This window comes from Malaya genurostris, chromosome 3 (assembly GCF_030247185.1).
Source record: "Malaya genurostris strain Urasoe2022 chromosome 3, Malgen_1.1, whole genome shotgun sequence".
Taxonomy (NCBI): Eukaryota; Metazoa; Arthropoda; class Insecta; order Diptera; family Culicidae; genus Malaya; species Malaya genurostris.
The window spans coordinates 63,075,333-63,098,670 of record NC_080572.1 but is presented as its reverse complement, the minus strand read 5'-3'; the positions used below and the strand labels follow the sequence as shown (position 1 = coordinate 63,098,670).

Here is a 23,338-nt window from a genome sequence, read left to right as displayed (position 1 = left end):
ATTTGGAGTCACTTGGGTGCTTTGTTGCCCCTGGAAGCACTGGGTATTCCCTTTTTATCTCTTAGGATGAAGCCAGAGAGAAAGCGACACGCGACGCTAAGCGAAGCGATGCTAATCTTGACAGATCGCACGGAGTCGTGCGGCAGAGCTCCGTCCATACAAGTTCAACAGAAAAATGTCATGTGTTATGTCAGAGTGAGAGCGATGCGATCGGTCAGTAGTCGCTTCGCAGCGCATCGAGTTCACTTTGACATACTTGGCATTTTTCTGCTGAACTTGAGTTGACGGAGCTCTGCCGCGCGACTCCGAGCGATCTGTCAAGTTTCGCTTCGCATCAGTTGTTGCTTTCTCTCTGTCTTTTTGTTTCAATTGAATTTTTCTGCGGCGAAGTCAGTCTGAGGCCTTGCTTGTACTCCAATTTTTTCACTGGCTGAAGGTCGGGATTTTTGAAACGGTCTTCCCCATCTTTCATCAGAGTAGACCGAGTAGAGTTTCGCCAGGTCCCGAGCAATATTCATTACTCTAAAAGGTTTCGGGATGAGACGGAAGTACACCACCCACGGGCCCCCTGAACCATCGTCCTGCTAAACCTGGACGAAGGGGAGGCTTCTCAGGCGAGGGAACGAGGTTGTCCGATAGAGGAATAGCGTATTCAGAGTCGGACATTAGATGCTCTTTGCCTTCGCCATCTATATGTTCTTCCTCCGGGACGATGGAGACGTCACTAGCGGACATATTTTATTTTATGTTTGTGTGGGAGTAGAATCTCCCGCACTTTTAACAATAAAGATAGACAGAAGTGAAGATAAGATAGAAGAATAGAAAATCAGAAAAAAAAGTTTGAAAAAGTGCTTAGCTAGTATAGCTGTTAGGTGATATATTCCTTTGATCCTCTTAATTCCTCAGTGTGACCTTGATTTGTTTTCACCGGCAGGCGGCGGACAATAGAAATGTGTTAGTGTCCGACACTGCTTAATTGAATAAAAGAATCCACTGCTGCTTCTAACGCGAAATCAATACACAAAACTTGCTGTGTAAAAGCAACTATTTCCGTTGCTATAATATAATGCTTCTACTACAACCCTTCCTGAGATAAGCACCTTCGCCGATGTCGACTATAATAACGCGCGTGTGAAAAAATCGAACACTCGGGTACGAATGTTGTACATGTTATTCCTGAAAAACGTGAGAATTTTTTCATTAAATTACCTGACACATCTGATTTTTTCATGTGATAGTCATCCGACGTTTTTTTCAGTGTAGGTTAGTCTGCCCATTTCGATTACGATGGGTTAAAACTTCAACTCAGAAAACCCAAAACGTCAGCATTGTTTCTTGTTATCTTTTGCCGTTTTTAATCGTGTTCGTCGCCTCCATAAAAATTGCGATATTACTGATCGGTCAAACCTAATTTTCTACTAGCGTTCATATCAACAGGTTCATTCTTTTAAACGTGTCTACTAAGAAGTCATACATACTTTGTTAGTGGAAGTCAGACTGCTTCATCTAGACTTTTGCATTTCTTTTCGAAAAAGTTAAGAGGAAGAAGTTCCTTGAAATCTGATCAGTGATCAGGTAACAAGCGGCCCTTGGATTTGTCTTAAACGGCAACGTTTGTATTTGCTGCTGTGAATAACCATAAGATTAGGTTCAGCCAGAATGTCTGGGAAAAGTATTATGAACAAATTTCTGCTCCGGAATATTGTGCGGATGATGATAAACTGCTCGTATATATGTACGTTTTACATGATGATCCTCTGTCTGCTGGACACGGCAGGGGTAGGCGCTAACAAATTACCAGAGGAAGACATCTCAATGGTGACGGAGCTTAATGTAAGTATTTGGTTCGTACATCCAGACTCTTACAAAGGACTTTCGATTGCCCTTGATGAGTTACATGCACTGATAATGTGTGTTGAAAGTGATAGTAACAGCATGGTGATAAGAGATCAGCAAGGTAGTGTCCCATTATGGCCAAACACAATAACCAGCTAACTCGATATTATATTAGAGTATACGCTTCTCATAGGATAACTGTCCATTTAAATTTTGTTCTTGCTTTCATAGATAATCAATTAATTTTACGTTGTTAGATCCGGAATTTGTATCAGTTATAAGACAAGAATTGTGTACATTTACTAATCACATTGTATTTCCTATATTTATTACAGAAACCAGATGTGGAAAGCAGCGGCAGCCCAAACGAGAAGAAAAGTGGTGGTTTCTTTAACTCGGATGTGGGCTTCATACATGCGTTTGTTGCATCGTTCTCTGTTATAATCGTTTCAGAGCTAGGCGACAAAACGTTCTTCATTGCCGCCATTATGGCCATGCGCCACCCTCGGCTAACCGTGTTCACTGGAGCGATTGCTGCGTTAGCGCTCATGACGGTTCTGTCGGCTGTGTTTGGAATGGCAGCTACCATAATTCCGCGGGTTTATACGTATTACATTTCGACGGCACTGTTTGCTTTATTCGGATTGAAAATGCTCAAAGAGGGCTACTACATGTCTGCAACCGAAGCTGCCGAAGAGTTAGAGGAGGTGCAATCTGATCTCCGAAAGCGGGAAGACGAGGTAGGTCAATCGTGATTCTGTCGCATTTCCATTTCGAACAGCTCGTTTTACCCTCTTCCAATATAAGTTTTAATCCGATTCGGTTTATTTCATTTGTTACTAACTATTTTTCTCTGATTTGCGGATTTTTGTATACATATGTTAAAATTTATAACAACTTAGCTTCGTGTTTTTCTAATATTTCTACTATAACCTTAACATTTCTACAGTCTTGAATGCTCGAGTGCTAATCCGTTTTGCTTGTGAAGCTTTCAGTATTACAAACTGTAAAGTAATTTCGCCTTACGAACAATCATCGTGCGCATTCATATCAAATATAGCGCTAGTGTGAATTGCTTTTGATTGAGACACGCGTATCTACTAGACATTGGATTGTATTTTTGTTTTATTCAATCGATCTACGTGAGACCGCCTAACTAAACGATATCTCTTACGGTCTGACTAATATAACCTCTACATACATGCGATGATTATGATTAATACTTAATGGCGAACTCGACGGAGTAATAATCTCGACCTGGTAATGTGCTAAAATAGGATTTCGTTATCGTGATCAGCTTTTTTGTGCTAACTGATAACATCGTTTTATGTAGACAGTAATTTACGCTAGTCCCAACTTAACATTTTGATTTATTTCAATTGTACTTCATCTACGGAAGGCTGTGAACAAAATTGTTGAGTAAAAAGTTGTGTTTTAACATTGTGGATACTTGTTTTTTTTTGGAAATATGCAAACTTATACTCAGAAAAAATGTTGTTTAATGACATAAACCTGAAATAAGTTGTACAATAAAAAAAAATCTAAATAACTGAAATTATGTCCCCAATTGCTTATTATATTCACGCATTAATTTCTTGATTGAATCTGATTCGAGCTTCTGAAATACATTGATTTTATTCGTTGTAGTTACCATTACTCTTGCTTGACGTTCTTCTTCTGATATGGTCTGTAATGCATCCCTTTGTATAGCAATGTGATATACACAGGTGGGGCAGACCACATGGCTTGCTTGCGTTGGTAACCAAAAATTTGTAATTAGTTCGGACATACATGAAAAATAAACATGCTTCAATCCAATGCCAACTAGTCCGAACGATGTGACGAAAGCAAGCACGTGGTTTTTAGTTTAGTTTAGGGGGCGTGGAATGACGTAAAGTGAAATCTGTCCCAAACCTTAATTCATCTATGAGAAATCGATGTGAGTTTTGTTTTGGAGTTTTAGACCGCTACTTCCGGCACCTGTTGACGCAACCTGTACAGCTAAAGTAAGTTTGTATGGCCATCAACTAATATGACTTACAAATTTAGAAGATGCGTTTCGTTCTCCACGAATCGGAGTAAGGGAGCTATCTCGGACCACTTTTGCAACCACAAGTCTTGTGATTTTTGTGCTCTAGAAATGGACATTTAGAAGGTCTGAGACATGTAAGATTGAAATGGAATGACAGTAAACGTAAAGAAATGTAATACAATAACCTTCTCTCGGTCACAGTCACAAATTTTATTTAAATATCTAATAATGATACTTCCAGTGTAAAAGTTTAAGGTGTCTGTTAAAAACACTGGTAAGTGGCGCACCAGAAATTATCTGCTTCAGTAACATTATTGTTTCATCTGAGGGCCCCTCCCGAAACGAAATCTTGGGTACGGGCCTGTGAGCAGGTTTTGCACACTTACACCTCAGTCAATGTCGTTTCGATTAGTTATTGCACCTTCGTATTGGAAATATATTTTTACACATCGATTTAAATGAGTAAAAGCATATATCGAAGTGATCATTTTAAATGATTTACAAAGCCAATGATGTGTTCTCTTTTTTTTACTGTTTCTTCTTTCTATAATTCATCATTTTGCACGTTTACTTCCTAACTGCATATGTGTAGAATGACACACAAAATTTGCATTTTACTATCAATACTAGATAGTTGACGAACATTGACCAGTAACGGATATATCATCGACAGAGAAAGTAAACAAACAGAATCTGTCATTTGCTTTTGGGCCTGTTTGAAATATGTACATCGATATTTCCAATTACTCCGAATTTTGAATCATAGCGTGCATTGTCTTATTTTGCCTGTTGAAAACATAAGATACGTTCTCTTATTAAGACGATGATTTAGACACAATCAGCGACATATCAGTTAAAAACATCGCTCTGATTCGTCATTCGCGAAACTGAGGACGTAACTTATGGTTATGTTGATCCTCTAAGTGGCAGTGGGAGTCCAACATAATCAGCTATGGACTGATGAGCCGAAGGCGAAAGGTGAAACAAATGATTTGACAGTATTACCTTGATCAAATGAAATTTGCTCGCATCAGCTAGTTGGCATTAGATCAGCTTCGAAGTTGGAAGGATTGAAAGGACTAATTCTTGAAGGTAATAAAATTTTAAAAGTTTGCACCCCAAACTTCGATATAAATATCAACCACCTCAAGGTATCCAACCTTACGGCTTGTCAAAAACTCACAAACCTGGTAACAAAATTAAGGAAATTATTTCCTTAGTTTGAGCTGCCACCCAAAAACTCTGGTTAGTTGAGAAAGAAATCACAGATGCTGTTGAATCAATATGAATCAAATGCACGAGAGTTTGCTACGCAACTTCGGAACTCTGGCGTATTATTCGACTCGTATTTTTTTATTTCGATATGGTACGTGAAATTTTTGAGATATGATTTTTTGAAATTTCACGTTTTCATAAAAGATCCTTTTTTCAACAGCCTATACTGTAAAATCTAATAAAGATACAAAAATTCGTCCACATGAAATGTGCGTCTTTTCCGTAGCTTTCAAATAAGTGATTCCATTAAACAACCTTTAAAGTTAATATAATGAAAAACGTTAAAAAGTAATAAACAAATTAAAAAAATTCAAACTTGGGCCTAATTTTTTTTCTTTTTTTTTATTGGAAAAAGAAATCTTAGGGGTTTAACTCAATCTTGGCAAAGTTTCAGAGCGGAAAGATCAATACTTTCGGAGCAGTGAATTTTTCAATTACGACCCGCACGCGCGTAGCGTACCGCAGCGCAATTCGCTCTGATACGGGCTTAACTTGTAGACACATCGAATCGCGCCAAAGATCGAATCCTAACTTTTTCAGTTTATTGTTAGCAACGTTTCAGGCAGAAAACGAGTAAAATTGGGACAAAGGATTTACGTGTGTAATAACATAATGGTGACATGAAACGATTTTTAAGAAATTTCTCTGCTTTTACATAATCTTCCGAACATTTGTATATGACTGAAATATTGGGTAGAGAAGATGCTTTCCTAGTCCACTCGTATAATTCATTCTCGGTCGAAATTTGACAATCATTGATCATTTGTAAATTTGCGCGACATGCCATTCTTTTGGCAGTTCCTCCAGCACCGTCGCATGGTTCTTTTCCATTTCCTAGGAATTTGAAAGCTAAGGACAAGACGCACATTTCATGTCTTGGACGAATTTTTGTATCTTTATTAGATTTTACAGTACAGGCCGTTGAAAAAAGGCTCTTTTTTGAAAACGCGGAATTTAAAAAAATCATATCTCGCAAATTTTATGTACCATATTGAAATAAAAAAATACGAGTCGAATATTTTCGAGTTGTTTATCGAAAAAAAATAGTTAGATGAAAAAAAAAATTTGGGTGGCTGATTTTGCTGGAATACACGGAGGTCTTGTTTTACGCGGGGGATACGTACCGCTACATGCTGCGTGATTTGATCCATGTTACTTGTTAATTAGCATGTAATGAATTTGATCAGTAATAAACAAAATCGTTTTTTAACATTTCATCAATTAAATTCCTTGGCTAACATTTTTTGCCGTGAATACGACTACTTTACTATGGAGCGCCTTTTCAAAATTTACTCTTTAAGAGAGTGACAAGTTTTTGATCGTGAATATCTCTTGTTGTATTTATCATATCTACTCAATTTTTGCTGCATGCCATCGGAAATACGATCATTATTTTATGATAAATTTTCAATTGTATGACATAATCTCAAATAATTTAATATTGAACTTTTCCTTAATGTTTGATATCAACGAGTATCAAATAGGAAAACTCATGACTCGTGTTGGTCTTTCTCGTATTTTGAAAACTCATACTGAGCTATGAGAGGGTTACATATAATCTAAGTCGCTGTAGAAGGATTTATATAGTCTAAGTACTAATAGATTCGAATTTTTACAACTTGAACGTGTATTGCAACAACATTGAAGTGTTTCAATAGTACACTATTAAGGGTAGTAAATTCACCAAATGAATCGAATACAGAAACGTATAACATATTTTCATTCAAATATAGCAAATATAGATTTCCTTTGCAAGAATACCGATAATAGCACACTCGCACGATCAAAATTCCGACAATAATTTTCTGTATTTGATATGGTAATGGATTTTTTCTGTATCAAGAACAAATTTTCTTGTGTGTAATGTACTCAAAGGTGTTACAAATTGGTCATTACAGAACACACAACAAACGTTCTGGTGAACGACTGGGCAATGCGCAATTCAGGCCTCAATGTGGTTTTTAGCCTCTTGTCCAGTAACTCCTATCCCTACCTCCCCGCGGTGCCGGCTGGGGTACGAGTAACCATAGGAAAGATCGGGTAACCAACCCCGGTGGGACCTTGGTCGTATGCTAACAGGGAAGGGGGGGCTTGCCTTCTCTTTACAGAAAGCGAGCCTACCCGAGCGCCTGTTCCCCATGTTGAGGGGCTCGAAACAGCGTCTGTTCTTCATGTTAGGAGCGGCTGATTACCGTCCTTGTGTCAGTGTGGGACTCTAAACAGTGCTGACACGATGGCCCTCCGGCAAGACAGGAGGTTGGTGCAGGCCTGACAAGCCGCCCAAAAACACATGTTACGCACAATCAAGTAAGTAATACGACTCGGAATAATCGGCAAAGACCTACGCAACGAACAAAGGACTACGATTGGAAGCTTGGCACATGAAACGGCAAATCGCTTGGCTTTCCAGGATACGACCGAATGCTGCATGATGAGCTTCAAATCCGCGGCTTCGAGATCGCAGCACTACAGGAATTTTGTTTAACTGGATAGAAGATGTGGAAAAGTGGGCATCGAGCGGCTACCTTCTATCAGAACTGTGGCACAACCAGCGTTCTAGGAACGGGATTTATTGGGAAAGATGCGTCAGCGCGTGATTAGGTGGCAACCAATCAGTGATAGAATGTGCGTATTGAAGATCAAGGGCCGTTTCTTCAATTATAGCATCATCAACGTGCACTGCCTACATGAAACGAGACCCGATGAGGAGAAGGAAGCATTTTACGCGCAGCTGGATCGAATCTACGACAGTTGTCCACGACGGGATGTAAAACTCGTCATCGGCGATATGAATGCTCAGGTAGGCCGGAAGGCAATGTACAGGCCCGTGATCAGGCTGGAGAGCCTGCACGCGGTAACAAACGACAACGGTCAACGATGCGTGAACTTTGCAGCCTCTCGAGGAATGGTAGTTCGAAGCACCTTCTTCCCCCGCAAAGATATCCACAAAGCCACCTAGAGATCAACTGATCAACATACGGAAAATCAAATCAACCACGTTCTCATCGACGGTCGATTTTTCTCCGACGTCATCATCGCACTTACCGTAGTGCTGAGGAACAACAAAGCCGCGGGCAATGTCCAGTTACCAGGCGAGCTGCTCAAACATGGAGGAGAGGCACTGGCTAGAGCGCTGCACTGGATGATTTCTAAGATTTGGGAGGAGGATATTCAACCGTAGGAATGGATGGATGGAGTGGTATGTCCCGTCTACAAAACGGGCGATAAGCTAGATTGTTGCAATTACCGCGCAATCACATTGCTCAACGCCGCCTACAAGGTACTCCTTTGCCGTCGTCTATCGCCTAAGGAATTCGCAGGTCCGTACCAAACGGGACTTACTGGAGCCCGCGCCACTACGGGTCACATATTCGCGATAAGACAAGTACTCCAAAAGTGTCGTGAATACAACATACCCACGCATCACCTATTCATTGACTTCAAAGTGGCATACGACACAATCGATCGAGAACAGCTATGGCAGATAATGCACGAATACGGTTTCCCGGATAAACTAACGCGATTGGTCAGAGCAACGATGGATAGAGTGATGTGCTACGTCCGAGTATCTGGGACGCTCTCGAGTCCCTTCGAATCTCGGAGAGGGCTACGGCAAGGTGATGGACTCTCTTGTATTTTGTTCAATATTGCCTTGGAAGGGATGATTCGAAGAGCGAGGATCGACACGAGTGGCACGATCTTCCGAAAGTCACGTTTCACGGAAAAAACAGATCAATTAGACGTTTTACCTCTTCCCCGAAAACTCTGGTCAAAATATTTATTACATTTTTTTAAAAGACTTTATTTAGATGTTGACATTTGTATCGTGTTTTTCTAAATATATTTCATGTTTCTATGTGGATTAAGAAATCATGTACGCCCCATTTTTATATTCTCGTAAAAATACGCCGACGTTAGTTGTGAGGGAATTTAATAAAGATGCTTCAAAACAAGACAATATCAAATTCATTGATTTCAGTTCGTGCTCGCATCGCATCCAACAAAGTCGAAAATTTCTTATGGTCGCGACGACAGAAACAAAGACAATACAGTGCAGTGAACAATAGAGTGTACGAAATGGGCAAATACGATTTAACAAAGCCTGAAACTTGGCCTACAAGGCCAAATTCAATTTGTATTGATTTCAAGTGCTACAAAGTTAGACCAGCAGCAACCGAAATTGAAATCTTGCTTAAGGAACGAATGCATCTAAACGTTAATGATGTAAATTAGATTCAATTCAACAAGGCGTCTAACTGTGTGTACATTATGTTCAAACGTGAAAAAAATGCAATTGCATTTGCTTCGGTTAATAACGGGGTGCACAGTATTGATCATGACAATGTTAAGTATAAAATCCCTGTGTACTTGGTGGACAATGCCATAGAAGTACGCGTGCATGACCTTCCCCCGCAGACCAGCGATGGGTATGTTCGGGAAAGTATGTTGCAGTACGGTGAAGTTCTTTCTATCGAAAGGGAAGTATGGCGGAATTTTTTCCCGGGTATCCGGAATGGCGTGCGAGTGGTACGTATGCAACTACGTAAAGAAATTCCATCTTACATCGTTTGTGGTCAAGATGGAATACATCCGTGTAAAACGCTGATTACGTATGAAAATCAACTGGTTACATGTCAGTTTTGTGATCAATCTGCACACTACGGCAAACCTTGCACTGAAACTGCGATAACAAACAAAACAAACAAAAACAAGGACAACCGCTCAACAACGGAAACTAGTGAATGCAGTGCTCCTGTTTCAAAAACACATTCACCATCTAACCAACTATCAATCTGCAATCAATGTACAAAGCGCATCTACAGCAACTGCAAATGAACCCAAGACTGCGATCAACAATGAAAACAAGGATACGGAAACCACTCACAACTTCAACGATGTAGCAATGGATGATATGAGCAACGGACAAAATGACCTCCAATCTTCGCTAGAAGGAAATGGAAGCTCCTCTCCCCCTAGAAGAAGGGTGACAACGAGATCCAACAATAAAAAAATAATTTTATGTAACAAAAACATAGGTAAATCGGCCACGTAAAGCTATACGCAAATTGGTCTGAATAAAAATTGTTATAAAAAAAATTCATTGATTTCATGAGCAAGTATATGAAGTATGAATACAGATAACTCTTTTTGTGAGATTATGTCATAAAATCTGGTGGAGAATGCAAACAAACCACTGATAACAGTCAAACATAAGCGTTATTCATCGAAGGCTTATTCCGGATGTCATTTTCATAACATAATAATATAAGTATTAGTTTACTATGAAGCGTCTTTTCAAAATTTATCATGAGGAAAGTGATAAGTTTTTGATCGTGTATGTCTTTTGTTGTACTTAACATATCATTAGTTTTTGCTACATGCAATCAACAATATGTTCAGCATAAAGCATGTTTATGATAAAACTTTCAGTATTTTAATATACCCATAATTAAATTGTTCTAATGTTTACGAAATCAAAGTGCGTCCAGGAGAAAAACTTACCTTGGTCGTGCTCGAACGACGGATTTGATATCATTTGAGCGTTACATATTAGATATGATTGATTGATAAAAATACCGAATCTGAACTCTCAACTCAGTTCCAAAGTGCGGGTGCAGAATTTAGTTCTCGAATCAGTTCCTGTTCCCGAATTCAAGTAACAATTTCAGTTTCAGTAACAGAATTGAATTCCAGAATACGAGTAAAGAATTCATTTTAAATTTGCGTTTTTAGTCCCTGAATTCTGGTTCTGGTCTTGGCCTTATCATATTACTGTTCCAAACTGGAAGTTTAGGGATTGAATCAGTATCTGGATCCATCATATTACCGATCCAGGTCCAGATCGTGGAAGTGGAACTTATACATAGACTTACTGTATTTTGAGTCTAGACGCAGATCCAGTACCTCTATACATGGATCAGTAATGTGACTAGTTTAGGGGCAACTGCTATTTCACATGCGAGGTAAATACACTAAACAGTGTTTAACATCAAAGACCTTGAACAATCCTTTTCATTTCTACTCACACTGAAAAAATATAATAAACGGGCTTAAACTAACAGCATCCTCAATTTTATTATACTATAAGAACTAACAAAACATTTGAGGGTGTTCACCATATGCCAGATACATCGAATTTTAACAAATTTATCAGAACAGATTGGTTCATCGTTTATTTTTAGTAAATTTGTGGTATTTCTGATCTTTATGTAATCTTTATGGTAGATCATTGTTATGTATGTTTGTGATTTATCTAACCTGCAAACACCGTTCAAAGCAGTATGACAATACTGTGAGTGAAAAGCATAATATAGTCTATTATTTTTAAATTAATCAATAAAAATCAACAAAAATTCTCAAAATATTACTGGTTCCAATATGTTGTAACCCGAAAGTATACGAAATAGCAGTAGTACAACATCAGGAGTCTATACGTTTTAACGTCATTAGGTTTTATTCTAGAACTGCACGCTTTATCGGACTTTCAAATTGCTTGTCTTGTGTTGAAATATATTTCAAAATCAAAAAGAATGATATAAACGTCACCTGAAACCATTTGTCGTTTCATGCTCTTCCGACTTAGCCTCGTAAGGTAATTTGCTTTCACTTCAGTTTGGCAAAACAAGTGCGTTACTGTTTTTGTACATAAATGTAATTAAAACAAAGCAATGTAAACTACCAAGCTTCATTACTAATACTTCCTATTTGCAATCATCTTACAAAATATGTTAGCATATCACAGAACACAAATATTCTCTTTATGCAGCGCTTTAGGTATTCCCATACAACAATAAAAAAAAAAACAAACTAAACTATATCTTTCCTGTTCTTCCTTCCTGGACCTGCCTGTCGATTTTGTATTGTGCGTCCAATAAACTTAGTTAATACGATCGATGAACAATAACCGCAAGGAGACAGTTGAGCTGGTCCTCCTGAATGAACAAGACAGTAGTAGCAAGGCATTAACCTCACCCGACCGTACCGGCGGAAGTACACTGAACGGATCGATCCATTCACTCGTCTCGAATCGCCACGATCTGCCTCAACCGATTCGCATGTCCGTATCGACATCCCAGTTGCAAGCATCGAATCTCCATCTCGCTAGTCATCATCTCAATGATAGCATAAACAGTATTAATAGGAATAAGCATGGTTCGTCCAAAAGTCTTGCCGTAACGGTCGGTGAGCAGAACAAGCAACGCCAGCGGGCACGGTCGGGGATCGTGGCCAACGGTGGAATCGGTACAGGCACCACAGTCAACGGTACAGTACCGAACGGATTAACCGATGCGAACGAAATTGTGACGTCCGGTTCAACCGGTTCTCTCGGCCAAAACAAACGGGTTAGCAAAATCTACGATCTAGATGTAGACTCAAGTGTTTCTAACACTGCATTCCATTGCATTATGTTTATTTTCTGCTTTCCGTTTCATCTTCGTCTTCATTTTATGTGTCAACCACCCACCACCACCTCATTCATCGTGTTACTGTACCTAGATTGGGCTCTGCATCATCTGTCACATTATGTTATTTAACATGTCACGAATCATGTTGATATTGAACAGTGGACATCACTACTAAGCCCCTGTGTGTGGCCGAGCGTTACTATGCTTTTGTCATCTTTTCACTGCACGTGCTCATCGTTTACCTTTTGCTATCAATTGTAATGTTAGTTTCTTATCTATGACGTGTAGCTGCTTGTCTCAGTATGACAGATTTAAAGCTTTACGGTTAACCATGAATATTGTCACTGAACTCATTATGAGAAGCGCCTTCGGTATGGTACTGGAATGATGTTTGTGAATAAGACACGATTGGGATAGCAGCAGAATTTCTAGATCAGTATTTGTGTGTCGATAATTTTGTAAATCAAATGACATTTCGGGAATTATGATTAATTTTGCGATTGTTTGATCTTCTTATTGCATGACTTATGCTTCTTTGTACAACTGTATCGGAACAACGTCAAATTTCCTATGAGTGACCTTTCTACGTTTCAATAGTATAAAAATCGTTTTTCTTTTTGATCATTCAAATTTTCTGTTTTTTTTTTCTAAATTCTATTAACTCAGTAAAAATAACCTCTTCTTAATTAGCGGAGAAAAAAAAATGCGTTTTTGTCGATTACGTGACTTTAGCTATGTTTTTGCAAAGTTGGTTTAGTCAACCACCTCTCTTAGGGTAAAAACCCACATCTTCAACCCATCAAATCTTGTTCAACACTTGCGCTTATTCTTTAACACACTTCAATTCTCTCTTTCTTCAAATCCTTGTCGTTTTTGAAGACCTTGTTGACCTGTTTTCCGAAGGTTTTCCTTCATAATCGCCCATAATTTTTCTATTGAGCGAAGTTCTAGCGAATTTAGAGGAACTGCCTTCTTCGGTACAAAAACAACGTTGATTTTGTAGCACTCCAACACCGGTTGCGCATAAAGGTACAATGCCCGATATGGTCCAAACAGATTGATCATTGCAGTCCGTGGGACCGACCTTCTTTCGAAACTTCGTTGGAACATCCAAACGGGAAACGATAAAAGAAACTCCAAACCGGGGATCTGCTTTAGTAAGCGTCTATTCGTCTAATACGATGCATTTCGGTTGCAACAAATAACTCGCGGAACAGCTTCCTGGCGTAGGATTTGGCCATCGTATTCTGTTTATCGGTTCGGTTAGACCCCCTAGTTACTTTGTAGACATGAATTCCGGTCCACTGCATAGCTTGTTGGATGAACTAGACGAACAAATTGATCTCCTTGACCTCGTTCCGAATTGAAAGGCTTGGCTTGTGCTTGAAGTAATTCCTCTTTCCTTGCGTACACAGGGATGCAGGTTCTTCGTCTTCGTTCCGTTACCAGCTTGCCGCTGGTCGCTTGGGTTCCCTTGAACGACTTTACCACCGGACGCGGTCAAATTGTTGATTTTCAACTGTTTCACGATCCACCTGTGGGACTGTCCTGGGTTGAACGCAACCGCGCACGAATTATTTTGTTGAGGCATTATTTGTTTGGAATTCTCTTTCTTTGATCACTTAGACCTACTGGTCCATATAAAGCTAGAGTCGTCTTAATAATCACTTGACAGATTTTTTTTGCACCCTGGGACGCATAGCCATACGCTACAACTCCAGGCACTCAAGCAATAGTTTCGGACAAATCTTCCATTCCGGTGTTATAACTAACTATATAGAGATGAGAAAATATCAACACAATGAAACACATTGTGTGAGAAGCCGTCGTGGGCAGAATGTGACAACTTCTCGTAACTTTACTCTTGCCGGTTCGGATAGTAAATGGCAAACGACCTTTGCCTTTATTTTCTGACATATCAAAGACTCGGATGACTCGTATCGCTAAGATACCTAAGTTCCACTCCTCTGGTAGAAGGTTTAGATACGAGAAGCCTTCTGCTTATTTTTTTCGAGTATAGTCATTATACAGTTCAATGTTAGTGCACTTTGCGTTACTGGAAATACTTTAAAAAATGGTCTGAAATCCTCTGTTTTTCAACATGATTCGACTACATGCTATACAGCGAACGTAACAATTCCGCGGTCCAATCTCATGGCGCAGTCAACTAGAAGTTACATGGATTTAAAATGAAGAGGAATTACACAATCTAGCAAAGCAAAGTCTTGGCATTACATTCCTTTTGTGGAATTTGGCCTTTCTGTTTCAACAGACTTCCCAGCCGATTCTTAGCGTACAGAATCATTGCATGGCCAGTACTATGGATCCTACTGACACTAAAAATCCAGGTCGGTGCTCGAACATACGACAACCGGCTTTTAAGACCAGCGTCTTATGCATTGAACCGCCAACCCGGGACAACCGTACAATCTGCTTTCAAGTAATGACATTCTCGTTCACCTGAAGCATTGCCATGAATTCGTATTTAGATTATGTTGAAAATTCGAAAAAAAAACGCTATCTCCTCCCTCTAAGATAAACGTAGACTTTCATGAATCCTCCCCGTTTCTGATTATATTTAAGAAGTATTTTCCTATGAGTAGTCGTCCGATATTCTAATTAATAATTGCAGCACGTAAGACAAGTGATTCATCAACTAGATATTGCAATTCGTGATTCATATGCCGTCTACACGTTCCGTTTCCCATCTGCAATTTGTCATAGATGATTTTCAGCGTATTTCTCATGACCGTAGAGAATAATCGGTCCAATAAACGTTTAGATGGATGTCCTGTTACTGCCGTACTTACATCGACCGATGTGGTTTTCTGAGTCCAAATTTACGGTTTTCGGATAAAATAATCCTTCTTGTATCATTCTTGGCGGTTACCAGTAAGCCCTAATACACGAATCCGTCAGCCATGGAACTTTCAATAGTTGTAGCAGGAACCTCTTCCTCCGATGTATTTGTCAGTCCGATCCACTTAATTTCAACCTTCGGTTCGATGTATGTTTGTGAATTACAAGTAAATCCGGGCTTTTAGTATACAGTATTATTTAATACAGTCTGTATTAGTTATTACAGTCAATTTGTGTGGGAAGCAGAATGTTATAGCCTTACCGGGATGATTGCACACAAAATGTATCAAAACAGATTTGCATAGTAACAAATGACTAAACCTGTTTATACGTAATGAATATAGGGAATTGCCATAATATGTGCCAAGAAAACACCTTCCAGTGGCCCTTATTACCGGTATCACTACACGGTGAAAACCAAGTGAAGTGAATGTAGGTCCTTACTAAGGAAGTAGCTTCAGAGGCAAAAGTAATTACTTGGATGAACTTGATGCCATTATGAACATCACGCCATAAACATTTTGTTGAAAAAATTAGTTTTTTCCGCCACAGTGATCACTTCACTATGCGTAATACTGGTAATAGCTAAAATCAAGTTATGTGACATCAGACCCTGTCAGCTTGAAGCGATCTCAATCTTCAGTTCACCAACGCCATCGCACGGCATCACATTCAACATATCATGTCAATTGTATGAGTGCGCAGTGCTGCTGTTTTGGCGCGCACGAATTTGACATTTCTCTCCCCTACTTCTATGTACGAGATTCGATACGGACTCGCCTGAGGGCACCATGCACGCAAAAAAGGATGTTGCCAATGATTTGTTCGGGAAATGTGAGAGCTGGATATCTTGTTAATATGATGTCTTTGGTGACATGTAAGTGAAGCGAATGGGAAAGTGGAAGGGAGAACGGTAATAAGGGCCAGTGTGTATTGGAAAATTCCATCTTATAGCTTTGGAAAACATAGTTTGGATCGATTATGGCGCATCAATAAAAATTAAGCAATCTGTCAATCGTTTTGCTATGTCCGACAGATTCTCCTGCGCTCGACATTAACGGATGCATATGGTAACATTGGGCCTTATTACCGGTATCACTATACGGTGAAAACCAAGTGAAGTGATTGTGACCCTTATTATCGGTATCACTTCACGGTGGAAATCGAGTGAAGTGAATTTAAGTCCTTACTACGGCAGTCGCTTCAGAGACAATAGTAATTACTTGGATGAACTTGATGTCATTATAAACATCCCGCCACCAACATTTTTTTGGAAAAAATAGTTTTGTCTACTACAGTGATCATTTAACTATGCGTGATACTGGTAATAGGTAAAATCAAGTGAAGTGATATGTGAGTGATGTGAAAGTGGAAGTGGAAGTGAGAACGATAATAAGGGCAATTATTCCGAAATCCAATTAGTCATGACATGAAGCAGTCACTGACATAGTTTTACTATTTTGCATAATCATACGAAAAATCCTAAAAGGTAGATAAATGAAACTGCGGAAAAACCCCTGCGACATGGCTTGATGACTTCCACCATAAATCAAATAAACACAGATTTCCCAGTGTAATAGTAATGTAGTTGAGCAACCCGTGACACCAAAAGCACCGTCTGGCGGAGAATGGGTGCGTAAATGCTCCTAAAATGCATGCAAAAAGTTGCCTGCGGATTTAACACAACCACAGTAGCTAATGGAAAAAAGTACACCCGTTTGTCACTAGAGGTGCTGTTAGTGTCACCTACAGTAAGAAATCTATGTTTATTTGATTTATGCTTCCACCATAAATCAAATAAACATAGATTTCTTACTGTACGGTAACACTAACAGCACCTCTAGTGACAAACGGGTGTACTTTTTTCCATTAGCTACTGTGATTGTGTTAAATGCGCAGGCAACTTTTTGCATGCATTTTAGGAGCATTTACGCACCCATTCTCCACCAGACGGTGCTTTTGGTGTCACGGGTTGCTCAACTACATTACTATTACACTGGGAAATCTATGTTTATTTGATTTATGCTTCCACGCAGCCCATCTGGGTTCGATTCCCACACTGAAAATCATATTTACCTATTTTTTGATGAGAAATAACTCATTGTCGAACTCTTCTATAAGCTACCTAAAATTAGGTCATTATCAACTCAAACTTTGACTAGACTCGTAAAAAATGAGTAGCGTGCTTTGTTATGGCATAACACTTTGACTAAACTTACATTTACCTGAATTTTGAGGTCATCACTCGTTGTCTAAAATTGGGGAGGTGCACTTTAGTTGACTCAAATTTTAGGTACCCAATATTAGGTAGCGGCTGGTAAGAGTGCAATCTCGCACATAGGGTCAGAAAGTTCTTCTAGTCCGAAGAGGCGAATGGCCATAAGGTTAAAACCTCTATAATCGATACAAAAAAGGCTTGATGTCGCAATTTTTTTCAATCACGTTCGTTACACAGTGAAACTTTGACATTGAATAAGTTTACCAAAATTTCGTGGTCATCTTTCTGCCCACAAACTTTGAAATATTCTGAAATTCTGCAATTGTAATTTGGAGTAATCGGAGGACAGAATGTTGTTGCAATACAATTATTTATAGTTCTAAATCTAAAGTTGATCCAGTCTCAACACTTGCTAGACAATTATCTGTAGAAAGGAAGATTCTTGGATGGAAACGTTCTTACATGAGGTATCCAATCCGTAGACACTAGTTTGCAGTTCATCAATGGATAAATGGCAACAAAAAATGGCGCTGGAATTCAAATGGTTTGACGCTGTACGAGTAACTGAACTAATTAAGGGCGCACATTTAGGTAATCGATAAAATCCCCGTAAATAACGCATTCTAGCATAAACCACGCACACAATTCAAATCTATATGAAACAGATACACTTGCTTTTCACGAATAATTTTGTACGCTTCTCAATGTTTTTTGCAATCGTACCTACTGCTTATTGCTTTTTTGTTCAGTTTCGCTTTTTCTGACAAGTAAGCTCCAGCACTTCATAACATAACGATATTTCAAATCCTATCTTACATACTTTACAAACTGCAACCAATCCCAGCTGGAGAAGGAAGCTTCTGCAACGCTAATTCAAGATGCTGAAACTGGAGTGATACGCAAAAACAAGCAACAAACGGCGATGAATCTGTTGGTACGAATCTTCATGCAGGCATTCACGATGACGTTTCTGGCCGAATGGGGTGACCGTTCCCAGCTCACCACAATCATTCTAAGTGCCCGCGAAAACGTGTACGGTGTGATCATTGGAGGTGTTATTGGTCATGCGATTTGTACTGGACTGGCTGTCATTGGAGGGCGAATGATTGCACAGAAAATTTCCGTTAGAACAGGTTAGTGGAAGCTATCAAGATTTTTCGTCCCTAGAATAAATAATAATCACATGTGTTCAATTTCAGTGACCCTAATTGGAGGAGTTGTTTTTCTGTTGTTCGCAGTGAGTGCACTGTTCTTCAGTCCGGAAGAGGAAGAACCGGTGAAGGTTTCGCCCTAGTGTGATACATTTTTTTGTGTTGAAAACAATCTTAGTCAAGAAGATGACCCAATCTTAAGTATTCGATTTAAGTAAAAGTGAAAAGTTACGTATTGCTGTGTGCTCTTCAAAGTTTATAAATTTATAGTCCATCCAACACGTGAATCGCAAAAAAATAGACACAAATTCGTTCCTATTTGGACATATAAACAATATACATTGGATTATTATTAAAAATATGATTATAAATTGGATGCTCATGCAAATCATTATCGATTGTTTTCTTTTCTAATATACAGATCAGCAAAGAGTAAAAATACAGTGATTCGAATAAAATTTCTACACTGTGCTGTTCCACGTATAATTTCCACATATTCTATAGGATTTTCTATATTTGCATGGGACAATTGTTCGTAGAACAACAGTACATCTGCCTGATCAGTTTGCTTGCCACTCTAACCATATAAAATATCCTTTAGTCGCTGAGAATTCCTCATAACTGTGTACGGTAGTTTGTATGAAGAGTAGTTTTGGATGACTTTTTGGGCGATAAAAGTAAAGTCAAACGAGAAAACAATTAGTTCATTGTCGATTTGAGCTGCCCATTACAGTAGTATTGTTGGTAGTAAAATGTGTAAATGAGTAAAGATAGTATTGATGCACTGTATAAAATACCCCAGAAGAGACCATTTGAATTAAAAAATATATATACTTGAACATGCGTGTTTTGTTTGGTATAAACGGGAGTGCGGGAACTTTTCTTTGGTTTAACTTCTCAAATGAACTAAAGTTAAAATATAGTGAGAACGAATTTTTAGCAGGATGATCAACGACATGGCTGATATCATTCTCGTGACAAATTTTTTATTAGTTTCGGAAATACATCGGCGGACTGCTCGTTTACTTGTAGATTCTAGTGCAGCGTTCGATTCAGTAAAGTGCGAAAGGGTTAGGACTGATTCGTGCGACGCTAGATGAACCTAAGGCATGCATCGATTCGCTTACGTATGTTGACCAAAGCAGACGTGCCGCTGTAGAATTGACGTTTGATTTGGGACTGGAGATTTGCTACTATTGGCTCGGAACAGACTGCGATATTATTTCACAATAGACGCGCAACGCGATGTGGAAATCACTCTACACTACAAAAGCAGTTTACTTTTCCCGAGCACTATTTTGCAAGAATTCAGTAGCGTAGCTTGTAATACCGAAAAGAGTGTTAAAATTTACAATTATGATCAAAGCAATAGCCCTTTTCATTACCATCAAATGCACAGTGTCGAGTAAGATAATGCTAAATACAAAATCCTTATGTGCATTATAGACGGAGCTATAGAAGTGCGTGTACATGACCTTACCCCATATCAGAAAACATTAAACTCGAGAAAATATGGCGCAGTACGGAGTAAAATTAGATCAGGCAGGGGGCATCACTAGTTACCTACGAGATTGATATAATTACATGTCAGTTTTGCGACCTTACTATGGTGAAGCCTGCACTAAAAATGCTAAAAAGACACCTTGATCCAACAAGGATAACTATTCATCATTGAACCAACTAGCAACAGCAATCAATGTAGGCATTTATATATGTTTATGTATTATGTTTTCTGGTAATTTGAAAAGGAAAAAGATTGCTTTTACCCCCAAATTTATGCTAGATGCACATAACCATTTTTACTTAAGTTTACGTTTCGTCTTCGACTCATCAGTGCGTCAGCAGATTACGTTGAACTGCTGACGCAAACCCCCGGATCAACATAATCCGCTGAGCAGACGTAAAGTTAATGCTATTTGCAAAACAATTTTTTATCACACAAGAATATACAGTTTGTACGGCCAGTAAGCCGAAACTTGTTTCGTTCGAGACGTCAGTTTAGACGTTACACTTCTTTCACTTATTTTGCTACTAAGTGCAATCAAAGACAACATAATAACAAGATATCTAGCTCTCACATTTCCCGGACAAATCATTGGCAACATCCTTTTTTGCGAGCATGGCGCCCTCAGACGAGTCTGCATCGAGTCTCGTATATAGAAGTAGGGGAGAGAGATGTCAAATTCGTGCGCTCCAAAATAGCAGCACTGCGCACCCATACAATTGACATGATATGTTGAATGTGATGCCGTGTGATGGCGTTGCTGAACTGAAAATTGATTACCCTTCAAGCTGACAGGGTCTGGTGTAATGTCTGTACTGACATCTCAGACGAAAATAAAGTTACGGTATTTTGGTTGTGAACATGTAGTCCATTCAAATTTAAGATAGAAATTCCACGTTAAACAATACTGTATAAACACCTAGTAATTCAGAACGGAGTTGAAAAATGCTGTAACATATAAGCTTGAATTTTGTGAAAAGGCGCGGACTAGAATTGGAAAAAGGGTTGAACTAGAATTCGAAACATACACTCAGTATTCATTCTCTTGATGTGTTGCGTTTTGCCCACCAGTGCATTAGCAATTGAAACTGAACTGCCATTGCCACTTAGCAGTCCAACTTGAACCACTAACTCTAATTGAGTAACACTTTAAGAAAAAAGTACTAATGCGCTAAATCATTTCTAATGGTTAGTGACATCATGCCTTCTTTTAGTCCTATTTATATTTCATCCCAAATGAAAAATCACCCAATTGCCTAAATTGGTTGGATTAAAAAATTGGTGATCAATCGGAAATTTTTAACAATTGAGCGTGACTTTTGCGCATATCGGCCATAGCCATATCTGCGTTAGATTGAGTTTGTCAATAGCGAAGGAATAGTGATTTCTAATCAAACAGTACATTGAAATTTCGGCATACTCCTGTATTTTCTAGAACAAGATATCAACAAATATGCTATCGTTGACTGTAAACCATTGATGGTCCTGGTTTAATTATTCTCGCGCTGCCAAAGCATTCACCGTGCTTATAAAATACAGCATATTGCCCGGGTGTAATTGCAGTGAGTGGCACATCCAGTTTGACGAATAGATGGTCTCCTCGATCGTCAGTTGCGATTATGCTACATGGCACTAAAGGTTTCGTATGTTGGAATCTAAACTCACAATTCCAAACATCGTTTTCAAGTTGCGTAGGCATATTTATCCATACAGGTTTTTCGACGTACAACATATCTGTCATTAAAAGAGGGTTATCTATTCCAGATGCCAAATAAATAACATTATTGTGAACATCTTTTTGGAAAATATAATATGGTCTCAGACAACCTCCTATTTTAGCTTTTTGACCGACAGTCCAATGGTGGATACCCTTGTGCCTACCAACAACTTTACCTGTATTGAAATCTACAAAATCGCCGGGTTTTGATTCGATGTATTCAGCTATGAAGTCTTGGAAGCTGCGCTTACCAACAAAGCAGATTCCCATACTTTCCTTTTTCTTTGCAAACCAACTCAATCCAACATCAATCGCCAATTGCTTCACAGCCGCTTTTCTCATACCACCAATTGGGAACATGGTATAGCGTAATGCTTCAGAACTAATTTGTGACAAAAAAAAAGTTTGATCTTTAATTTCATCCAAGCCAGTTAATAAATGAACCTTCGATTTTGCATCATAATTTTCGAGGAAGGGTCCAAAATTGGTTCTAGCGTAGTGACCAGTGGCTATTGCATCCGCTCCCATTTTCTCACGAGCTTGCTTGAAAAATAAATTGAATTTAATGTGCTTGTTGCATAAAATATCTGGATTAGGTGTGACTCCAATGTTGTAATCTGCTAAAAAGTTTCTGAAATAGAAATATTATGCATAATTCGAAGTAATGAATAGTATAAAAAAGTATACCCAAACACTTCTAGCCAGTACTCTTTAACGAAGTTTACCTGTTGTAAGGGGATGTTCAGTTGGCGGCAAAGCTTTTGTGCATCTATCCAGTCCTGTTCTCCGGAGCAATAACCGGATTCATCTATTAGATCCCAGTTCTTCATAAATGCCCCCTGTATTTTATACCCTTATGGATACAAAAGAATCGTTAGTCAACTACGCTATTTGTGGTGCAAGAACAGTATTTACCTTTCTTTTTTAACAAATAGGCGGTGACGGCACTATCAACTCCTCCAGATATTCCAACCACAACTTTACGAAACATTTTCGTTTCGCAAATTATAACAATAACATAATCTGTAGATCCTTTAACATAAGAAGCATTCTCGAAGAAATCCGGTTGTTTACAATTAGGCTCTCTGACAGCTCACTTACAACCACAAATGCAAATGAGATTGGTTTGTTTTCATCAGAAAACGCATGCATTAAACGCGGTTCAGACGATCAATCAACTTCCGTCGACGTCCAGATTATTTTTATTAATTTTTTTAGCCGAATATTGCTCACGTATCCGACGTTAAAATGTTCCGTGAACTTGACGTAGTATCCTTTCATATAAATTGCTTACAATTAATGTTGTTGTTCCGCGTAATCGTTCCATGCAGGTGATAGTC

The 23,338-nt window shown here is 38.9% G+C and overlaps 2 protein-coding genes across 3 annotated transcripts; one reads left to right on the top strand and one right to left on the bottom strand.

Annotated features, from left to right (window-relative positions):
* Positions 1 to 1,304: 1,304 nt before the first annotated feature.
* On the top strand, positions 1,305 to 19,616 carry LOC131435236 (transmembrane protein 165). Its single transcript, XM_058602905.1, has 5 exons — positions 1,305 to 1,833; positions 2,172 to 2,576; positions 12,025 to 12,486; positions 18,471 to 18,759; positions 18,826 to 19,616. The coding sequence occupies exons 1-5, from the start codon at positions 1,660 to 1,662 to the stop codon at positions 18,918 to 18,920; spliced, it is 1,425 nt and encodes a 474-aa protein (XP_058458888.1). The 5' UTR covers positions 1,305 to 1,659; the 3' UTR covers positions 18,921 to 19,616.
* Positions 19,617 to 21,684: 2,068 nt separating this feature from the next.
* Positions 21,685 to 23,338, bottom strand: LOC131438470 (mitochondrial tRNA-specific 2-thiouridylase 1). Of its 2 annotated transcripts, none has more exons than XM_058608525.1 (3): positions 22,914 to 23,333; positions 22,686 to 22,851; positions 21,685 to 22,629 (listed from the first exon to the last, which is right to left on the bottom strand). In XM_058608525.1, exons 1-3 carry the CDS (start codon positions 22,987 to 22,989, stop codon positions 21,738 to 21,740), a joined length of 1,134 nt encoding a protein of 377 aa, XP_058464508.1. In that variant the 5' UTR covers positions 22,990 to 23,333; the 3' UTR covers positions 21,685 to 21,737. The 2 variants fall into 2 exon arrangements, with proteins under 2 accessions (XP_058464508.1, XP_058464509.1); XM_058608526.1 differs by having other exon boundaries at positions 22,501 to 22,629; positions 22,724 to 22,851; positions 22,914 to 23,338.

Coding starts and splice junctions, on each gene's coding strand:
- LOC131435236 (XM_058602905.1), top strand. CDS start 1,660: ATGTCTGGGAAAAGTATTATGAACAAATTTCTGCTCCGGAATATTGTG. Junction 2,577..12,024: donor TCCGAAAGCGGGAAGACGAG/GTAGGTCAATCG, acceptor CAATAAACTTAG/TTAATACGATCGATGAACAA. Junction 18,760..18,825: donor GAAAATTTCCGTTAGAACAG/GTTAGTGGAAGC, acceptor GTTCAATTTCAG/TGACCCTAATTGGAGGAGTT.
- LOC131438470 (XM_058608525.1), bottom strand. CDS start 22,989: ATGTTTCGTAAAGTTGTGGTTGGAATATCTGGAGGAGTTGATAGTGCC. Junction 22,852..22,913: donor CTATTTGTTAAAAAAGAAAG/GTAAATACTGTT, acceptor TGTATCCATAAG/GGTATAAAATACAGGGGGCA. Junction 22,630..22,685: donor TACTGGCTAGAAGTGTTTGG/GTATACTTTTTT, acceptor TTTCTATTTCAG/AAACTTTTTAGCAGATTACA.